Source organism: Pipistrellus hanaki, assembly GCF_964339955.1.
Source record: "Pipistrellus hanaki genome assembly, chromosome: 3".
Lineage (NCBI taxonomy): Eukaryota > Metazoa > Chordata > Mammalia > Chiroptera > Vespertilionidae > Pipistrellus > Pipistrellus hanaki.
Window position 1 is genome coordinate 16,547,795 of NC_140505.1, and position 21,237 is coordinate 16,569,031.

General features: G+C 36.9%; 1 protein-coding gene across 10 annotated transcripts in view; it reads left to right on the top strand.

The window, feature by feature from the left end:
- Positions 1–21,237, top strand: part of NRG1 (neuregulin 1) — a 203,756-nt gene that overhangs the window by 148,216 nt on the left and 34,303 nt on the right. For all 10 annotated transcript variants that reach the window (XM_084877044.1, XM_084877041.1, XM_084877040.1 and 7 more), the window contains one exon: positions 19,571–19,700. In XM_084877044.1, the coding sequence (XP_084733170.1) occupies positions 19,571–19,700 (130 nt within the window). The remainder of the gene's footprint in view (positions 1–19,570; positions 19,701–21,237) is intronic.

Consider the following 21,237-nt stretch of genomic DNA (forward strand, 5'->3'; position numbering starts at 1 on the left):
TTAAATGATCTTACATTTGCCTCTAATATAGTTGACACAGATTATTGGGAAAGGCCTCTGAAATAATGCAAGTAACAATAATGAACAGGGGTGGGGTGGGGTAACTTTTTCTCTTATGTCTCAGGGAATCATGAATTAAGGACTCTGAATTCTGGAAGTCAAACGTCTTTCAGAGTCCGACCTCACATAAAGAATTGTTAACTGGAGATCCATGGAGTAACTATGAGTTGGCTTCAGAGAAGAGGGGAGCCATAAAATCACAAAATTGTATGCTGTTCTTTTTTTTTTTTTATTTGCACATGTAAACAAAAAGCTGCAGCATTCCCCAGATTCTGAAGGAAGTGTATGGTCCTCAAAAATAATAAGAACCACCATTTAAATTCTTCAGTGGGCTCTTGGAAAGTACAGGGACTTTGTAATCAGAGTTTGAATCTCAACTGAAATGTTTCATCTGCAGGACCCTGGCGACTCTTTAATCTCTTTGAAACATTGTTTACTTTCTGATAAGTGGGAGAAATAATCCAGAATTTGCAGGTTATTATGAGCGCTTTATTAGGTAGGTCATGTATATTTTTTCCCTGGCACATTGAAGTCACTCAGTAATGATTTTCTTTCCCTCAATATCTTTCCTCAGAGATGATAGAAACAATTAAAGCAACTAAGTGTTAAAATTAGATTTTCTTCTCTGTTGCCCACCACACATGAGTATATCTAATACTGCACATAGCAGTTGGCTGTCCAAGGTAGCTTTCCACTGCGGGTTTTGTAATGGAAAACCACATCAACTGCAATATGGCCCCGAGTGGCACTTGACATTTATATGGAGACTTGTTAATAAAGTAATTGAATTGATCACCTTTTCTTTTTATTTTGAAAAAAAAACACAAAAAACACACACACAACCACCGAAGAATGTTGACTGGCCTCTGTGCCAAAGCTTCCCTCTCTGCCTTCAAAGCTTTTCTCAAGGACATGAAACACTCTTCCTAATTACTTTTCATTGATTTCTTGGCATTTCTGCTCAACACTGACTGCTTATTTTTAGGAAATAAAGGATGCTGAGCTAAAAATGTTAATGATGCTTTTGAAAGCACCAAGTTCAATATTTTAGTCATGTCTCTTGCACGCACATAAATAGTTTGAAAAACTATATAACCATTTTGCTCTGTGCCTCCATTGTCTTATTTGACTGCAGAAATAAATATAAAATTCTATGATCCTCAGATTTCTTCCATAGCTTTAACTTATTTTAAACAAATCACTGGCTTATACTGCAATATTTAAATTTTAAACAAGTGAAGATAAGACTTAGTACAGTCAACTGAATAAAAAATTAGTAAAAGTCTACCGAATAGAGAAGCAATTGTTGAAAATTAGGCAAATCAACTCTATTTTATAAATTCTAATTCTGTAGGCATTTGCCATCAGTAAGTACTTTAATCATGTCTGCCACTCTTTGCAGCATTGTTGTTGTTTTTTTAGGGATAAGTATATAAAACAAATCTGATTAGATGACCCTTAACATGTAACTTAACCGAAATAAAGCTTAGATTTAGAATAGTGTTCTGCTAAGAGTTGCTCATTTAATTAAATTAATTGGTTTTCAGGATTTAACTTTCAATTAGGGGTGTTACCACAAGACCTATTTTTCAAACCTTCTTGTGGATGATTTATATGTTATATGAAAATGAGTTTAAAGAAAATGTCCAGTCAACAAAATGAACCTCATTTCACATGTCACTGGAAATAATTTTTCATCTTATGTAATGTATATGCATCTCTCATGAACATACATTTTTCTTTCTTTTTCTCCTATCTCTTTGCTGACTACAATCAGTTATGAAAAGAACTAGTGGTATTAATATTGCATTGAGGTCAATCAGCGATCTTATGCAAATATTAAATATTGTGCAGGCATCATAACTAAATTTAGCATTTCATTTGGAATAGTTCCTGCTGTCATAACTCTTCAAAGTTGTCTTTAACTCAGTGCATTTTTATTTCATATGCGTCAATATGCACATGCAAAATTTCTCCTACTTTGCTTCATAAAAACTAATGAGGTCATTTTTTAAATTTTTTTATTACTAATACATTAAATTAAATTATTTTCCTAAAAGTATTTTTAAAAGAAAATGATACTAATTTGAATGGAAGTTAAATTGTATCTATTACAACCCTGCAACAAATTTCTGACAACTTTCCTATTCTAGACTGAACTATTCAGGATAAATTTAGTTTTCTAGTTCTTAGGAAAGCTAACTGAAATGGTAATCATTTTATTCTGAAACAAAAAATAGAATACTGGATAACAAGGACTGAGCATTTTCCCTGAGTTAAGACAAAAATAGCATTCATTTGACCAACATTGGCCTCCTGTCTTCTGCTAAGAAAGCATAATCTAAAAGTAATATTGTAAGAGTCATTCCCTGACATACAGTTTACAAACACTGCCAGATATTCAGAAAGTGACCTTTCTGGAAGGAGGAAGAATATGGCTTCTCTAATAGTCTTTGGAAAGAATTTCAATTTTGTTGTTGTTTGTTTAATTTTTACTCCAATATCAGATGTGTAGTTCAGGAATGAAAGAATCATGAGAGAGAATGTGTTAGTGGATATATTGTCAGCCTTGCTGTCAACCTGCCTCGGAATTTCTCTCCATATTGTTTGTTGTACTGAGACCAAAGGCTTGCTATTTCACCTCTTTCAGCCTCAGTTTCTTCACCTGTGAAAAGGGTAAAATGTTACCTATTTCTTAGGACTGTTGTGATGACTACAGGCTGGAATATCTGGCACACTGTACTTAATGACTATGGCTCTTCTTGTTCTTTGCTAAGAATTATATTGCCTTTATCATGTAGATAACTTTTGAGTTTTCTTCAGCATTTATTTCCCCTCAGAAAAAGGGGAAGATCAGAAAAAATAATAGCAAAAGACATACCTTTCCAATTTATTACAAACATCATCAATGCCAGATACCTACTGTCTTAGGTGAATCTGATTTCTACTTCAGAAGATAAGCTTATGAAGAAAAAGATAAAGTAGATATTTTATATAAAGAGGAAGTGCTTAAGAAGAAAATATAGTATGCAGAGAACTCCTCCCTCTTTGCCATCATGCCTTTTCTCTCTGCTTCTTATTTCTTTTGTGGTTTTCCCTCAACCTACCTTGAAGATCACCATAAAGCCAGAACAGAATAGACAGCATGCTCAGTGGAAGTGGTAATTGTGAGCATATTTAGCATGCCTCTTTGGACTTTGACTCTTTGCTTCATTTGGGATATATTTTAGGATGGGTTGTGTTTCTAGAAATATGACTACTGAAAAAGGGTGGGTTTATTTCTCCTGTAATAAGAAAGACAGCAGAATTTTTATCGTATTCCCAGAAAGATGACAGTGATTTTTAAGATTTCAAGGTATGATGCATATTGGGCAAAAAAATTCACCTGAGAAAGTAGCGACCCTTTTCCTTATACTTCGCTCTTTGAGCCAATAATGACTCTGATGGTTCAGTATGCTGCACTTTGTAGAAACCATATGCCAAACAGTACTTTGTAGATCTTCTAGCATGTCAAAGAATCAAGATGGGCTCTCTGACTCTAATGCTTCTGAGACAGAAAGGGGCAATTTCTATCCTAAGTAAAGAAGATAGTATGATTTAATTTTTTTTATTTTTAAATTTAAGTTTCATTTTGGATGATATATTTAGTGGGAATGGCCTGTAAACAGTTTAGTAGCTTTAGACAGGTTAATAAGGCAGCCTTTTTGTTGTTTTGTTTTGTTTTTTGTTTTTTTTTAACAAAGAGTTGGATATAAGGATTGAGAGAAGTGTGTTGGGGATTTGAGCAGTCTTTTGCTAGTTGGCAGCAACTGCCTGTGCATATTCTTCAACTTCTGAAAAAAATTTTTTTAGGAAACTTATCTCTTATTCTAAATTATGCCAGGGGAATTAGAAATGCTACACATAGCAAGCACTAAATGTGGAATCAGTACAGATCTATGTCATCCTCATAAAAATGATTACTTCTTATCTAACTTAGAACACATCATTTTTACCTCATTAAGTCATCAACTTTAATTGAGCATTGAGGGCACATTCTCTTTGTTATTTTCATTAGAAAATGTCCCTGATTATTTTTAGGGTTGTACAGTCAAGACTTGAATGCCACCCTGGTAGGTAGTTCTTGCAATCACTTACAATAATGATGGATTGATTCTGTCTGGACCTCTGCTCCTCAAGTTCAGTGATCTAAGAATAGTTGGGACTTTGTTCTGTCTGACCTTGGGCTATGCATAGTTTCTGAGTTTCATGTAAAATAGAGCAAACATTTTAATAAATATATTTCTTAACTTTAGAATTAAGGAATATATTTATCAAATACATTTATTCATGACTTCTTTTTCAGGGTTGCTAAGATGGTCAGAAGTGTTGTACTTAGCCCAGAGAACTAGTCCCACAAGTCAGAAGACATACCTCACTTCCTACTTGGTCACTGTCTCTCTTTTGACCTTTATGAACTAGTACTAGAGGCCCAGAGTGCATAAAATTGTGTACAGTTAGGGCCCATAGGCCTAGCCTGGCCTCCACAGCATGGCCTCTGCCACCCTGCAATGCTATGCAAAGCTCCCTACCCCCAGATGCTTCACAAAACTCCCCCCGCCCCCAAGACTCCCCTACCCCACAACTGCTCCTCAAAACTCCCCTGCCCTGTGACTGCTTAGCAAAATTCACTGCAGCCTGGGTGACTGCTCTGCTAAGCTCCCTCACAGCCACCCTGCAAAGCAGCACAACACTGCCACTCAACAGTACCCAATCCCACCCTGCCACTAGCCCCCCATCATGGTTAGCTGCTCGAGGGCTGAGGCAGAGGGAGGACCTAGAGGTGCTCCGTGCACTTCATAGTGACCAGTCACCCATTTGGTCATGACGCCACCTAGCTCTTTATATATATTAGAATACTTATTCTACCTGTCTCATCTAGAGGCTGTGATTCCAGAGGCATAGAATACATTGTCCATTTAACAGGTTGACTTTAATGAGAATTTTTCAATGTCTGTAACTTGCTTTGTTGCCATGTCACCATTGTTATAGTTCTGCATGGGAAACTCAAACTTCTTGTTAGGATTTGAAGCTAGACATTACCATAAACGGAAATTTTCAGCCCAAGGGATATGGTGTATTCAACAGGAAGAAACAAGTAGAGGAAAGTAACCGCCTTTCACGTTAGCATCAGAAGCCCTTCCAGTAGCTGTAGACCCTCATATGAGTGTCTCAATACATCACAATCACCCAGACCTCCCTAATTGAATTGAACTTCAGATTCACAGTGAGGTCCCAGAAGAGCTAAGTTTTCACAGTGCCAACATACTTTCTATTGTCTCCTTCTCCCCCACACATCCTTCATCACACTACATTATTTGCTGTTGTTGTTTAGTTTTTCTCTGTCATTCTGGGTAAGTTCTTTTTATTTTTAAATATGTACAGCCAGCATTTTCTGTAGATATTGCTATGGGTTTGCCAATGCCTCGTTCTGACTTCAGAAGAAATATTTTGACACTCTGCTTTCATTTATAATTTCCATCTGTTCACCCATGTGTTCTGCTTGTTCACCTTTGAACAACTAAAATGTGTCATTTACAACTAAAATAATTCACAGATGAAATGGTCTTCAAGTCTTCAAAGCAAACAAACACACAAGCAAAAATGAAAACTGACAAAATTACCAAGTGTATATTTGGAGGATTGAATTTATCAAAGGATAAAATTGAATTTAAAAAAAACTAAATAATAATCATATATTCTAGTAATATTGTTAACTAATGAATTCACTGATATTCAGTCCACTTAAAATTATTTTTACTTTATAATGAATTAATATCAAGTGATGAGACTAAAACAAACAAAAAGTCTACAAAAAAGGGGGGAGAAACTCTGGGATGTCATGGCACTTTTCTAGCTCTATGAAAAGGGCTTTTAATTACAGAAAGGATGAGATTTAGTTAAGGACAAAATAGCCTACTTTCCTTACTTACCAATGATCCTTCAGTTCCTATCATTTCTTTTACAAAAACAAACAAACAAAGACACTGACGAATCTAAAGCAGCCTTACAGTCAATGGGTGACAGAGTGCAGTTTGATTTTCCCAAGTAAGGTAAGCCACAGTCAAAGGCACACATGCATGTATGCATTAGCACAGGCATGAACACACAGGTGCGCGCGCGCGCACACACACACACACACACGTGTATGAAAAGTTCTTGCATGTGGGGAGTTGGCTCCCCAAGCATATGCCTTATGCACAGTCCAATGGCTGTGAGGGATCCATGTAGCCATTCAACAGACTCTCATAAACTTTTAATGGAGAACAGCATGAGGGACAATGAAGGATTGCTGAATTCTTGCCACATCTGTCTAGTAATTAAGATCCTTTTTTTATTACTCCATTTAATTTCAGAAACTTGTGTAGATTCTATAGAACAATGCCTCACTTTCCTGAGTTCTTAAGACTTTGAGAAAAATACTGGCATTAGAGTTTCTAGTATATAACATCGGTCATTAAAATGTAAGGTTAGGGGGGGTCTTAACAGGAAATGTCACCACCTGTGTCTATTGGCTATGAAAAGACAGTTACATCCCTACGATTGTGTCCAACACTCCAAAAAGGTGTGTAACCAAGAAAAATCTCTGACTCTGTCAACAAAAGTGTTCCGTATTCCAAAATTCTTCAGAAGTAAGGATTTCTTAAGGGGAAAGCCATGAATAAACCAGACGTTTTCAAAGACTAGGGTCAGAGGTCTGGTTTCTTCTTATTAACAAAAACTCTTGCCAAGGAAGACCTTGTTTTCTGCCTAGAAACAGAACAAGAAGTTGCCTGTCATCTGCAAACTCTCCCTCAGTACAGGAGCTAACTAACTGCACATGTCTCCCCATTGTGGTGGGCACTGGATTCTGCAGTTTCTTTTTTTTTTTTTAATTGTTTTAATATTTTTATTGTTGATAGTATTACAGATATCTCCCATTTTCTCCTCCTCCCCCCCCCACCTCCCAGCCCCAACCCACACCCCCCCAGGTCTTCATTATACATTATTGCCCGTGTCCATGATCTATGCATATAAGATACATCAAAGAACTTATAGATACTGCAGTTTCTGACCTGGAACATTCTCAGTAGGTGTTGGCAATGTCTAGTTGAGCAGAATACCAGTGCAATTTTATTTTTTTATTTTATTTTTATTTTTACTAGACGTAACATTAGGTGTTGCAAAGTATTGGATGTCTTGAAAGCTTTAGAATAAATGACAAATCTTAACTGAAGACACTTGAGTCCTGTATGGGAATATGAGGAATTAATTAGGTAAAGTGCTTAGGATACAGTGCTTTGATTTTTAGGTGGCTTTGCAGAGCCATGGTTCCCTTTCAGCTGGTGTGCTGAACAGTCATGATCCCCCGCTTTAACTTGTTTTCTTCATTAGCCTGTGGGTAAGTAGCAGCCCAGTGATGAATGGAGAGAACCAAGATCTGTACTAAACACATACTTGCAGTGTCTACAAAAATGGTTTATGTTTTAAAAAGGGAAGACCTCAGCCATGTTGAATTACGATAGCTCCAGGAGATAGAAGTGTTTTATTAGTCCATATACACAGATAGATATATCGCCACCAGAAAAGAAACTAATAAATTCTAACTAAGAGCTTATGCGTGGACCTTCTTCACATTCCCTGCTTCTGGCAGCTCAGGAAAATAGCCAGGCAAGAGCCTGACCTCGACATTTTTTTAAGGATGTGATTCAACATGGCCTTTTCTAGTTTTAAGTATAAGCAGGATGATTTCTATTGAGTTCTTCCAACAAATGAATGATGTATAGACATGAAACAGCCAGGCCAGATGATGAGAGTAAGATGCTGAGCACATGGCTCTAGTTTTTAAAAAATATTGTGTATTTTATAAAAATGAGTTCAAAGTGTACACCTGTCTGTTTCCATTGAATAGTACGTTTTAATGCCAACAGTAGAAAAACAGGTGCCTGTTAGGTAGGAATATAGAGGCCCAGAAATTCAAAACAACGACTAAAAACAAAGGCTTAAGGAAAGCTTTATGCATAATGTAGTTGAGGCTAATTTATCATTTTGGCCCACTGCCTATAAAGGCATAGGGTTTGCTTATAATATTACCTCCTCCACTGCCTCCATCTCTAAAATGTATATGCTCTTTAGAGAATCAAAACCTGTTATGAACTAAATATTATGAGTCTAGCTTAGTCCTTTTGGGGCAGGGCAAATTTTTCTTGAGATGAAGCATTTAAAATGATGTGTTTCTCCAAAACCTTGTTTTATTCCTGCTCAGACTGGTTATGTGTAAATGACAATAAGTGTATTAGAAAAAAAAGTTAGATTTCCATGTGTTACTTGGTTACTAGAATTTGTGCTGGGAACCTGAAACCTGCAGATACACATTTAATAACACATCACGTTACGATGAGGGGCGTTTTGCTATTCTGATCACGAACCTGGGAAAAGAGAACTCCTGGGACTTCTGGGAAAATATGCGGACTGAAATTAGCCAAGTGTTGCAGAGCAAGATTCATATGTTTGAACATGCTTTTACTGCTTCATTCCTTTATATGCAGTAACCTTTCACCTCAGCGAGGAAAATGTTGTGCTTATGGAAACAGAATCTGGCTATTTATGTTCAGGACCATCACACAAAGCTAGAATTGCAGTAATTCAGCTAATGGTATGTAGCAGAAGGCAATATGGTGTTTTAGAGATGCAGAGGTGACAGTCTAAGAAATAATATCCAAGCTCCTGTGTTAGAGAGCCACTGATCAAGACCTGCCCAAACCTGGGACACTGGGGAGATTGGATCTGTATTTTCTAGACCTCATTGTCCTACACATTGATGGAGGCTTCTTTATGCAAAATATTGAAAGTTTAGATTAATTATTTATCTAAAATCATTTTAGGGACATCCCTGCCTTGAGCATCTGTGTAACCTTGGCACTATCTATTCTCAGTGGGGTCTTTATATCAACAGGCATGTGGTATAGTCAACTGAGAAAACCATCATGTGACTTGGGTGTAACGTAGACGTTTTCACTTCACTATGCAATGGAGTATTGAATATTGAGAATGGGCCTCACCCCTTGGCTACCATGGGTGTTTCCTAGACTGCATAGAGAGTAATGAGGAAACTGTGTTAAGCAGTTTGAATGCCTTAGAAAGAGGTGGGATGCAAGGTGTGAAATGCAAATGAGCTCCAGCATTTAGCTCCTACCTAATTCTAACATATATAATATATCTACAAAATTGTGTTATTTCTTACACGGGCCCCTATTCCTTTCCCATTATGAGTGTACTAGTTTGAGCAATCTTTCTCTCTTACCTAGATCTTTGTAATAGCTTCTTTACTGTTAATCTCCATTTTCTCCCCCTTTAAAGGTTAGAAAATAGACCCTAAAATCCATTAATTATGAACCTACCCAAACACCTAACTCTCTCCATGGTAGATATTCATTCCAACCAGGTTTATCAAGGACTTCTCTGATATGGATGCATTATTATTGTATAGTTTCATTAGCTTCACCGTTGTATTTATAAACCAAATTATAATTGCTGCCTTTCATGGAACAGAACATTCATTTTTCTATTATATCTCCACAAATTCATTTGCTGCCTCTTTTAATGGAATGCCTTCTCCTCCCCCAAGCACAGACCTAATTCCACTTCTTACTATATTACCTATTCTGTGTATTTGTTGTTAGATTCACACCTGGTGGGCCTACTTGATTTACATTTTCTTTTGTAATTATGAATATAATCCCTTTATTTCATTGGGCTTTCTTGCAAGTGATATTCAGTCATATCATAGATTATTTTATCTTCTTGTTTCCTATGGTTGTACCACAAATTTTTATTCCTACCTTATTGGTTAGAGCAATTTTGAATAATAGAATAATCTGGATTTTTGCCAATTGTATTTCAAGGTGTATTATAATGTTCTTCTGACCTTTGCACTTCCCAGAAATTAGTAGTTGTATTTGGATGTTTGATTAAATTCAAGTTTGATTTTAGGGATAAGAATATTGGACAGATGGTTTTATAGAAACAGGTTTTTAACCTCATCAAATGTTAAACTCTATATCCATTGAAATGACCATATGGCTGTTATTTTTGGCCATGCCACAATTTTACAAAATTTTTTAAATGAATTTGCCTTAGAGTTTCTATATTTTGACCTTTCATCTACTTCCATTTCTAAATTAGAGTTCACCAAATGACTCAATCTTTGATCAGTCCTCTTTGTTCTGTTGGGTCCTCAGAACAGTTGACTGATTTGGAAAGTGACAAGATGAACATTTTCTATTATACATTGACACAACCTTCTCCCAAAAAAATTGATACTGGTAGAAAACGCAGAGTACAGTAAAGAATGTGTGCCTTCTAATGTAATTTGAGGAGATCTATTAACATAGGGTATCCCAAAAAATGTGCATGCACACATTGAATAATTATTAAGGCAGTGTTTGTTAAAATACATTTTATTTTCAGAATTGAGTTATAGACATCTTTTGAGATACCCTGTATATTAAATTAAGCCCTTCACATGGACTGCTAATACTTGCTTTGCAGGTTAGGTGAATTTTAATTTTTTAGGATAGATATTGATGGAAAAAAGATTCAAGAGACAGCTTGAAACTTTGTCGACTCCCAGCTATGGAAATTTAAGACTCATAAAACTGTCAGTGATTAGTAGAAAATGTCTAGCAGGACTGCAGTTCTGGAGTTTGGCTTTTAGATTATTTCCTTTGTAAGGAACAAAATGTAGCTTTCTTGTAACTTTACCCAATTAGTGATCCACTGTGGGAGGAGACTCTTCCTCTTTTTCAGAAAAGCCATGGCATCCTACAAGGCATTTATGGCACTGAGATGTTGCTCTCAGAAGCATCAGACTACACCAATTACACTGGGTCAGGAGTGAAATGCGCTGTCAGGACAGAAAAAAAGAAAAAAAGAAAAGAAAGAAAATGAATAACAACTTGTATGATGGAAAAATAACCTTTCTTGACAATTTTATTTTTCTAAGGATAATACTATCTAATGGTACCATATCATTTGCTCAGCGACTGCTGGGAACCTAAGACTCTGCTTTCTGTTTAGTTACAAATGAGATCAGTGTTATAACAAAAATTATAATTTCATTTTATGAGGAGAAATTCCCAAAGGTCACTTTTTATTCTGCTGAAGAAGGAAGAATAATGTCAGGGTGTGTCCAGAGAGCCTGTGAGAGAGAGACCAAGAAGCAATCTGATTAACCAGCTTCAGCCCCCAAATCATTTAATAAAACAGAAAACAAGCATTTCCTGATTCTCTTGTGTGGCCTTAAGCAGTCTTTCCTGTGTACTTTTGTGAAGTCTTAGCTACAGGTACTTTATTAAAGACCACAGAATTATTCTTTTGAGATATGGGATAAACTATGAAATATGTGAAGTTTCTTTCTAGTCCCCCATTCTGTGTGTGTTTAAATTATTCCAAATCCCAAATTTATTGTTTAAACCATTTAATCTTCATGGTCTTAGTGTTAACTTATTCTTTGGACAATACTCATCTTGTAGGTGGTAGTCTACAAACCTCTAAGAACTTCCACCTTAGTTCCATAAAGTGTGATGTCCTAATTCTTCTTTAGAAAGTTCTGGTTCCATTAATGATCACATCATGATCTATCCCTGGCTTTTTTTTTTTTTTTTTTTTTTTTTTTTTTTTTTTTTTATGTCTTTAGCAGTGTTCAGTAGAGGACCAAGGAGATAGTTTGTTTTTTTAAAAATATATTTTTATTGATTTCAGAGAGAGGAAGGGAGAGGGAAATAGAAAAATCAATGATGAGAGAATCATCCATTGGCTGCCTCCTGCATGCCCCTTACTAGGGATCGAGCCTAAAACGCAGGCATGTGCCTTGACCAAGAATTGAACCTTGAACTGTGACCTCCTAGTTCATAGATTGATACTCAACCACTGAGCCACACAGGCCGGACTATAGTATGCTACTTTAAATCACAATATTGACTCAAAGAACCTCCAAGTGAGCACAGGTTTCTTTTATCTTCCCCTGTCACTTCTGTTCTCCTTTTCAAGTACCTATTTGCTATTCAGCATAGCATTAAATTACTACTCAGGAAAAAAAAGCTGTCAACCCAGAATGACAGTGCTTGAGTAGTTTCTGCCTCTGGCTCCAAATCTTCCCTTTGGAAAACTAGTGCCACTCCCATGGCATCTGTAGAAGCTGCAATAGGTAGCACAGTGTTTCCGCTCGGCTTCTGCTCCAGAGCTTCATTTGCAGGAGCCACAGAAGCACTTTCTGGCCAGTGGGAGCTCTAAGTGTCCAGCTTGTTATTGCAGAAGAGCTGTATCCAAAGCAAAAATAATAATTTCAGATTGTTTAAACTGAGAGATCAAAGAGTGAGAAAGCATGCAGATTTCTAAACCCATAGCCATTGAAGATCTCACAGGTAAGGTTTTAAAAACAACCACCTGAAATGTTGCAGTGAGTGGCAGTTGTATATTGGAACATAAAAAAAAAGTTAACTTTTACATTTCATTGAGAAAACTGCAGAGTTAGTTTAATGTCCTACAAGTAGATCATTAAGAATTGTCCTAAAAACTGCTCATAAAAGACTCATTCTCTTAGGGAGGACAGGATCTAGTGATTGCTCCTTGGGTTAAACACTGTACAATCATGCTAATTCCTGCTAATGGTCAAAGAAGAATAGAGTGACTTCTTATCAGCAATTTGCATTTGTGTAATGGCTCTGCTGTCTGCTGTCTGCTCACTGATAAGGAAAACACCACTTAAAACAAGCAAGAGAGTCAGCCTTCCTTTCCAGCATTATTGTTTTAGCCTGCCTTGAGCAGCAAAAGCCTAGCCTTCTACAGGAAATATTGTGTGATTTTGAGCTAAGATATTTAGCAATAGAACAAAGAACACTTAATTAACTCCTAATTTTTAGTTCATATACATAATCCATATATATGACTATATATATATATATATATATATATATATATATATATATAGTCATATATATGGATGCGCTCACTGCCCCATAATAATAGTCATATATATAAAGTGCGCTCACTGCCCCATAATAATCTGGCCACTCTGTGTGTGTGTGTGTGTGTGTGTGTGTGTTTAGTTCATATACATATATATATATATATATATATATATATATATATATATATATACTATGTATATGAACTAAACACACACACACACAGAGTGGCCAGATTATTATGATCTCTGATTGCATAATAATCTGGCCACTCAGTATATATCCTATATAATAAAAGGCTTATATGCAAATTGCCCCCTCGACCAGCAGTTCGACCAGACCAGCAGGCAGGCCAGCCAACTGCCCGTTCTCCTTCCCCTGGCCAGGCTGGGCAGACCCACCCATGCACAAATTCATGCACCAGGCCTCATATATATATATATATATATATATATATATATATATATATATATCCAGATTATTATGCATTCAGGGATCATAATAATCTGGCCACTCAGTGTGTGTATGTATACAAACACACACACACACACACATACACACTAGCAGGGGTCCTCAAACTTTTTAAAGTGCGGGCCAGATCACGGTCCCTCAGAGAGCTGGAGGGCCGGACTATATGAACTACTAATTCCTACTGTAACACCTTGGCTGCGCTCACTGCCCAAAAAAACTGGCAGGCCGGATCAGACTCCTCTGCGGGCCGCATGTGGCCCGCGGGCCGTAGTTTGAAGACCCCTGCGACTAGAGGCTTGGTGCACGGATTTGTGCAGCAGTGGGATCCCTTGGCCTGGCCTGTGGGATTAGGCTAGAACTGGCTCTCTCACATCCCACAGGGATCCCAGATTGCAGGAGGGCACAGGCCAGGCCAAGGGACCCACCAGTGCATGATCAGGCTGGGGAGGGACATGGGAGGTTGGCCAGCCAGGGAGGGACTGAGGGAGAGCTCCAGGGCATGTCCAGCCTGTCTTGCTTAATCATGATCAGCCAGGCAGCTAGTGAATTTACCAGTTGGAGCATCTGCCCCCTGGTGGTTAGTGCACGTCATAGTAAATTTTTATTATGTAGGATATTTTTATTTATTTATTTATTTATTATTATTATTTTTTAAAATATATTTTATTGATTTTTTTTGCCCCCCTCCTTTCCTCCCAAACATACCCTCCCTCCCCAGAGTTTTATGTCCATTGGTTATACTTATATGCATGTATACAAGTCCTTCAGTTGATCTATTATCTCCCCCAGATCTCCCTCCCCTCCCCACCGCAATTTGACAGTCTGCCCATTGCTCCACTGTCTCTATTGGTTCATCAGTTTATAATGTTCTTTATTATCCATAAATGAGTGAGGTCATGTGGTGTTTCTCTTTCATTGATTGGCTTATTTCACTCAGCATGATGTTCTCCAATTCCATCCAGGTTGCTGCAAATGATGAGAATTCCTTCTTTTTTATGGCAGCATAGTATTCCATTTTGTAGATGTACCACAGTTTTTTAATCCAATCATCTGCTGACGGGGCACCTAGGCTGTTTCCAAATTCTGGCTATTGTAGATTGTGCTGCTATGAACATAGGGGTGCATATAGCCTTTCTGATTGGTGTTTCTAGTTTCTTGGGATATATTCCTAGGAGTGGGATTACTGGGTCAAATGGGAGTTCCATTTTCAGTTTTTTGAGGAAACTCCACACTGTTCTCCACAGTCGTTGCACCAGTCTGCATTCCCACCAGCAGTGCACGAGGGTTCCTTTTTCTCCGCAACCTCGCCAACACTTGTAGGATATTTTTAAAAGGTAGATTTTTAATAACTGCTTTTATCATCAGGTTAGTCATACAGTTACAATAGTCCATATATTTTTAAAAGTATGCAGTCAAAGATGATTTCCCCAATGTTAAGTTATACTATGTATGTCATAGTGTTTGTTTTTTTTAAAATATTTTATTGGTTTAAACTGTTGAAATAACACAATATTATGAGTGAGCTTAATTCCTATAACTGGCAAGTTCAGTCAGAAATATTAAAGAATTATGTGGATTTTTTGAAAGGTGAAAATAATTAAGATGTTAGGTTTTCTTTTTCTTTTAACATGAATTGTTTTTCCATTTATTTTTAAAGGCAGTTTTAGGGCAAGCAGTTGTGATGAAGTTTAAATTGAGTAGATTATTGATTACTGCTGACAATCATGCAGTGGTTACCCTTCCAAATTAGACCATCTCTCTTCATATTTCACAGAACAATAATTCGCTAACAAACAACATTTGATACTTGATTATATAGAATTTCAGAGCTTGAGCAGAAATGTTTTAGCTTCTCTTTGACCCCTATTCAACCATTACTAACAGTAACAGTATGATATATTTGTGTGCGGTGTTATAGCTGAAGACTTTTCTCACACTTCACAGCCACCCCGAGATGTCTCAGTTTTACACTGAGATTACTGAGGCAGGTTAGCTGGACAGGAGTCACACAAATAATAACTGATGAAATAGCTAACTCCAGTGTTTCGGTCACTACATTTTATCTATAAAGATCTACTTTTAGGAGAATTATTCATTTTACAATTTTTAACCTCAGTAACTCTAGTTCCCTTGCACATAATAGGCAATTATTAAAGAATGGTGGAAATAGGAAAGGAAAGAAGAAGGAAGGAAGGAAGGAAGGAAGGAAGGAAGGAAGGAAGGAAGGAAGGAAGGAAGAGAAGAAAGAAAGAAAGAAAGAAAGAAAGAAAGAAAGAAAGAAAGAAAGAAAGAAAGAAAGAAAGAAAGAAAGAAAGAAAGAAAGAAAGGAAGGAGAAAGGGAGGAAGGGAGGGGGGGAGGAAGGGAGGGAGGGAGATAGGGAGGGAGGGAGATAAGGAGGGAGGGAGGGAATATGTGGGGCACGGGGTTTGGAGAGTCTGGAATTTGTGATCTTAGTCTCCAAAATCTTAGTCCTGATCTAAATTGCCAAGAGAGACCAGGTCAAGAGTAAAACACCCCAAAGTGCATTCTCTGACAACAAGTTACTAATTTATTTATACTTCTTCCTTGTAATGCAGTTGCTAAGAGGGTCTTCTTCTATATATTGAGATATATTCTATCTGCAAAACCTTTCACTTCACCTCTAATAAATTCCTTCCAAAGCTCCCAGGAAGAATGGGGCTGCCACAGCTTGGTTTAAGGGGCTGCTTTGTCTGTTTCATTAATTTCTGGCAGAATTGCCAAATGGCCTGACTTCGCAATATAGCGTGTGTAAGCCAAAGAGAAAAGATATCACTGCAAAATTAATAGTTCTGTTAGGACTGAGTGTCCACTTGGTTTAACTAAGGAAAATAAAAAACTAAATAAATTAATGAATTTAAAAAAAAACCTGGCAAATGTGAAGGGAGCACATATCACCATCCCATCCAGGCTCCTCTGACAATTACACTGTACCCCTGTGTCAGTCTGTTGGTTCAGAACAGCTGTGCCCACTCAGTTTACCCTTTGCATCATCTGGGAGTTCTCTGATGCTTTACAATTCTGTGATCATTTCTGTTCTCATTGCTATTAGCAGATTAAAGGGCCAAGTACGATTAGTCTGAGACCCTATGAGTTTCTTGCTACTTCATTTTCTCCAGGAATTACTTTACTATCAGATAGCCCATTGCTAGTTTCAACTAATGATCTCTGAACTGTTCCAATGAATGTGTCATAACTTGGAGCTGCAGAGTAGCATTAAAAGGATAATTATTTCAGGGGGAAATGTTTCTAAAAGACTTTAAAAAATAGGAATTATTTCTAGTATTAGCGCACATTTATTTATCTTGACTATGTGATAGATAACACAAGATCAGAAAGTTCAAGGAAGAGGTATGGTGCATCTCCCTCTTGCTTATATCACTGCTGATCTTTATTGTTAATTTACAACTTATATGGAGTGTCTGCTTTGGGGGGATGTTGGTTTTGTTAATTTTAGCAAAAGCCTCAGGGTTTGTGCTGAGAGAGCCTGATACAGTGTTCACTGTGCAGCGTGAGTGAGGGGTAATCGGTAGAACCTGTCAGGGATTCAGACCGCTGGGGTCCACTTGAGGCTCCGCGTTCCTCTGCAGGGACGTGAGTGGTGACAGCACAGGGCAGGTGGTCCCTTCCGCATTGTCATCTGGGGCAGCAAGGATACCGTGCTCAATTTGTCATCCCCTGCAATCCTGTCAGCAGTTGAAGGTCTTAAGCACAAAACCTTTAACGCTGGAAGCAAACTTCCTCCTAATATTTTTCAAAAAGCCATTGCCATGAATGAAAATATTAACACACAGCACCTAAGTAAGCTGTTGTTGGCATTTAAATATAATATTATGTTAAATTGTGCTGTGTGATGTATAGACATATTGTCTATAATTTTACAGACCAAATGTCGCCAATTTAATTCCCTCCTCCTGATAAAGATGGTAAATATAGCTAATAACGGAATATTAGGATCACCTTTCTCCTCACTCTCCCTAGTGCCTTTTGTTTGGCTTGTAGACCTGTGAAGGATACCTTGAAATGCATTTTGAATAGAATTTTTGTTTCAATAATAAGACAAAAATTGAGCCATTTTTAATTATCCAAACTAATAACTCAAAAAATAGCATGCATTGCCGAGACCAATTTGGTTCAATGAATAGAGCGTCGGCTTGGGGACTGAAGGGTCCCGGGTTCGATTCCTGTCAGGGGCATGTACCTTGGTTGCAGGCATATCCCCAGTGGGGGGTGTGCAGGAGGCAGCTGATCGATGACTCTCTCTCATCGATGTTTCTAACTCTCTGTCTCTCTCCCTTCCTCTGTACAAAATCAATAAAATATTTTTTTAAAAAAAATAACATGCATCTTTGAAATCCCCAAATTTTCATTATCAAGCTTTTATTTGATTTATGAATGCCCTCTCTACTTGCCCAGTAATAATACCTGCTATTATACCTTGAATGCCAGTTTTGTGCCAGCTTATTTATAATTTCTACAAATATTCGGTAAGAGAGTCATTGCCCCTCTTTTCTAAATGAGAAAATTGAGCATCTGGGTGGTTAAATGACTTTCTCAAGGACACAAACTAGTAGGAGGTGGGATTTGGGCCAGATCTAGCTCCTAAGTACAAGTCATTTCAGCTGTCCTTTGCATTTAGCCTGGAAAGCCATGCTGAGAACAGCGAGATGGCCCAAAACCAGGCCTAATTTTAAAATGGGAGAATAAGACGCAGGAAAGGTCTTGAGTGATTCAGAGGCTGATTAATCAGTGTTTCTATCAGGTAGAGTAAAAAAGAAGCAGGGTTAGAGGAGAAACTGGGTTAAAAGTCAAAACAAAATGCGGACTTGTGAAGAAAATGCAAACGAAAAGCAAAAGAAAATGGAAAGTAAAACATGATAGGTTAGCTCAAAGTACACAGTCATCTGAATACCATATGCAGATAACAAAATAAGAACAAGGAAGACAAGGGTTAAAAATCACAAAGAATGATGAGTAGACAATAAAAGCATTTTGTCTAAAGGTGGATTTTTTCCCCCCCCAAGAGTGACTCTTCATTGGCTGCACATATTGGTGTTGGTTCTTGTCTGGACTCACATGGTGTGCATTAGAATGCTTTGGGTTGAGAATGAGTATTGCCCATGTGTTCCCAGTGATGTGAGGAGACATTCTGGTACTAAATGTCCTTCGAGCCTCAGGACTGAGAACTTCAGCTTCACTTAATCCATGCACCAAACCGTGGGTGCATCACTTTCAGATCATTGTGAATGTTGATGAGTGAATATCAACCTTGTTATATGAGGATATTAAAAACCATAATTAAGACTAATTTCTACTCATGATTCAAAATGGGTGAATATTGTTGTGCTTACTCTACATTTTTAACAATATTAGACTGTCTTTCCATTTCCTCCAAAGAATGATGGCAGTTGGGCATTTCAAAAAACATTCTTCTGATTGGAAATTAGAATAGAGTGGAAATTTTAAAAATAATGCCCCCCAATGTGTATGATAATATATATAATCAATTAATATATAATTTTTCATAAGGAACAAAGAAGCCAACTTGTATTTTGTTCTATATATTATATCTAAAAAATATGGTCAAAATACATATAAAACATAATCTTCAAAATAAATAATTTTATCTATTAGTTGCCATTAAAAATTGAGATCTAAATTGAGTAGCATTTACATGACTCCATATCACTCACTATCTTTGAGCCTTCCTGAAAAATGTATTTTACTTAAAGACAATAGATCTGCTTTTCTTCAACTTCTCTAGAAGATAAAATACTGGTTATAGAAAATGTTGAGCCCTTTTCCTATTACTGTAATTAAATTAGCTAATAATAGTTACCCTTTTATAATTGTGTCATGTTTATCTACACCCAGAAATTATTTTACTTCTTTGCTATTGTTTATTAAGCCTGAAAGTTTATGGAGACTGTTTCACCTTCTTCAAACTCTTCCTCTTAAAAAATGTAAGATTAACGGATGTCTAGAAAGGGGGCAGGTAGCTCTAAACCTTTCTCCTTCTTTATCTTCCATCCAGCTACATCTACATCTACCACCGGGACAAGCCATCTTGTAAAATGTGCAGAGAAGGAGAAAACTTTTTGTGTGAATGGAGGCGAGTGCTTCATGGTGAAAGACCTTTCAAACCCCTCAAGATACTTGTGCAAGTAAGGAAAAAAATCCTCTCTGTGGCTTTTGTCCATCACTGCTTCTTTCAGATGACTCCGTGTCTCATGCTGCACTGTTGCTTCTTTTTCCAATTTCATTGCATCCTATTGGATAATGCTTTTTATTTGTTTTCAAAAGTTCGCACCATTTGTCATCTCTGTTATATTCAGAATTATGGTTGTTGTTTTTACAATTGTTTTTCCTTTTTGCCTTCATGTTTATAAAGTTGCTTTCTTCATGGTTTTTATCGTTGTTACCTAAAAGAGATGTGCAAATATCATAGAGGCCTCTTACTATTGGTACCTACTTCTCCATCCAATGTGTGAATTAAGCTGAAAGATAATGTTGTTTTTTTTACCCCATTTATCACCAGCAAAACAAATAGGATAACTAAAAGACACAGAAGTACAGAAGATTTTTTTTACAAACACAGCTGTTACACTTTACAGTAACTTACCATTTCATAACTATTTTTATAAATGGAATTTAGATTGATCTCGCTAATTATTAAAAAAAACTGCATGTGTTTGGAAATGGATTTAGTGTTATAGCAGCATTTGTGAAGAAGGGAGAATGTTCTTTTATGCACTTCAGTTCTTTATATTCTTTATAGATACATTTATAATAGCACTCTGTCCTATCACCTGAAGGAGTTGATGCACCATTCAGAAGTATCACAGTTATTCTCTCTCAACAGGCAGAAAAAAATAATAAAATTATCAGTACATTAAATATTTAAACCTTGTAGTTAATATTACCAGCTCTCATTAAAAATCACATATTCATTGTGCCATGCATTTACATTAAACTCTTGATATTTAGGCCACATGTTGTACAGGGCTGTTTACTCTTTCACCAAAATGATGACCAATAGTGGATCCCCACTGTTCTAAAGTAGCACTGATTGTCCTACATGAGAAAAAACAAACAAACATGCCATCATAAACATTTACTTCTGCTCCAGAATATTAGCTTGTAACTTAAGTGTTGACAAAGAAGAGCGAGTTTGTTAAAGAGCTAATAATTAGCAAAATGGGGTGGGGGGGAAGCACACAACATTATTAAGAAGGACAATCCCATACATCATGTTAGTAGTATACAAATATTTATGTGCCAGTTCTAAAAAAAAAACCACACAAAACACACACACACACACACACACAAAAAAAAAAAAAAAACCTTCATTGTTTGTTAGTAATAAAGTACATCTGAAAGACACACATTTTACAATCATAACACCTAACAAAAATGCCATTTGTAAGAAATGTTTCACTGTTCCTTGTGCTGTTCTAGACATGGGTTGTCTGCAGAGTGTCTCGTGCAGCCTCATGAACAGGTACTTCTAAAAACTGCTTTTTCCCCCTCAAAATCTTTTCTTTTAAAAGTAGAAGCAGTTCTAGGAGAAGACAAGTTGTGTAGGTTGTATAGCTGATAAGTTATAAAAGTCAATATCATCTGTCGGAGTGAATAAAAAACTAGGTATCACCTCAATTGTGAAACATCTCTTTGATAGGTAATAATTATAAGCCAAAATAA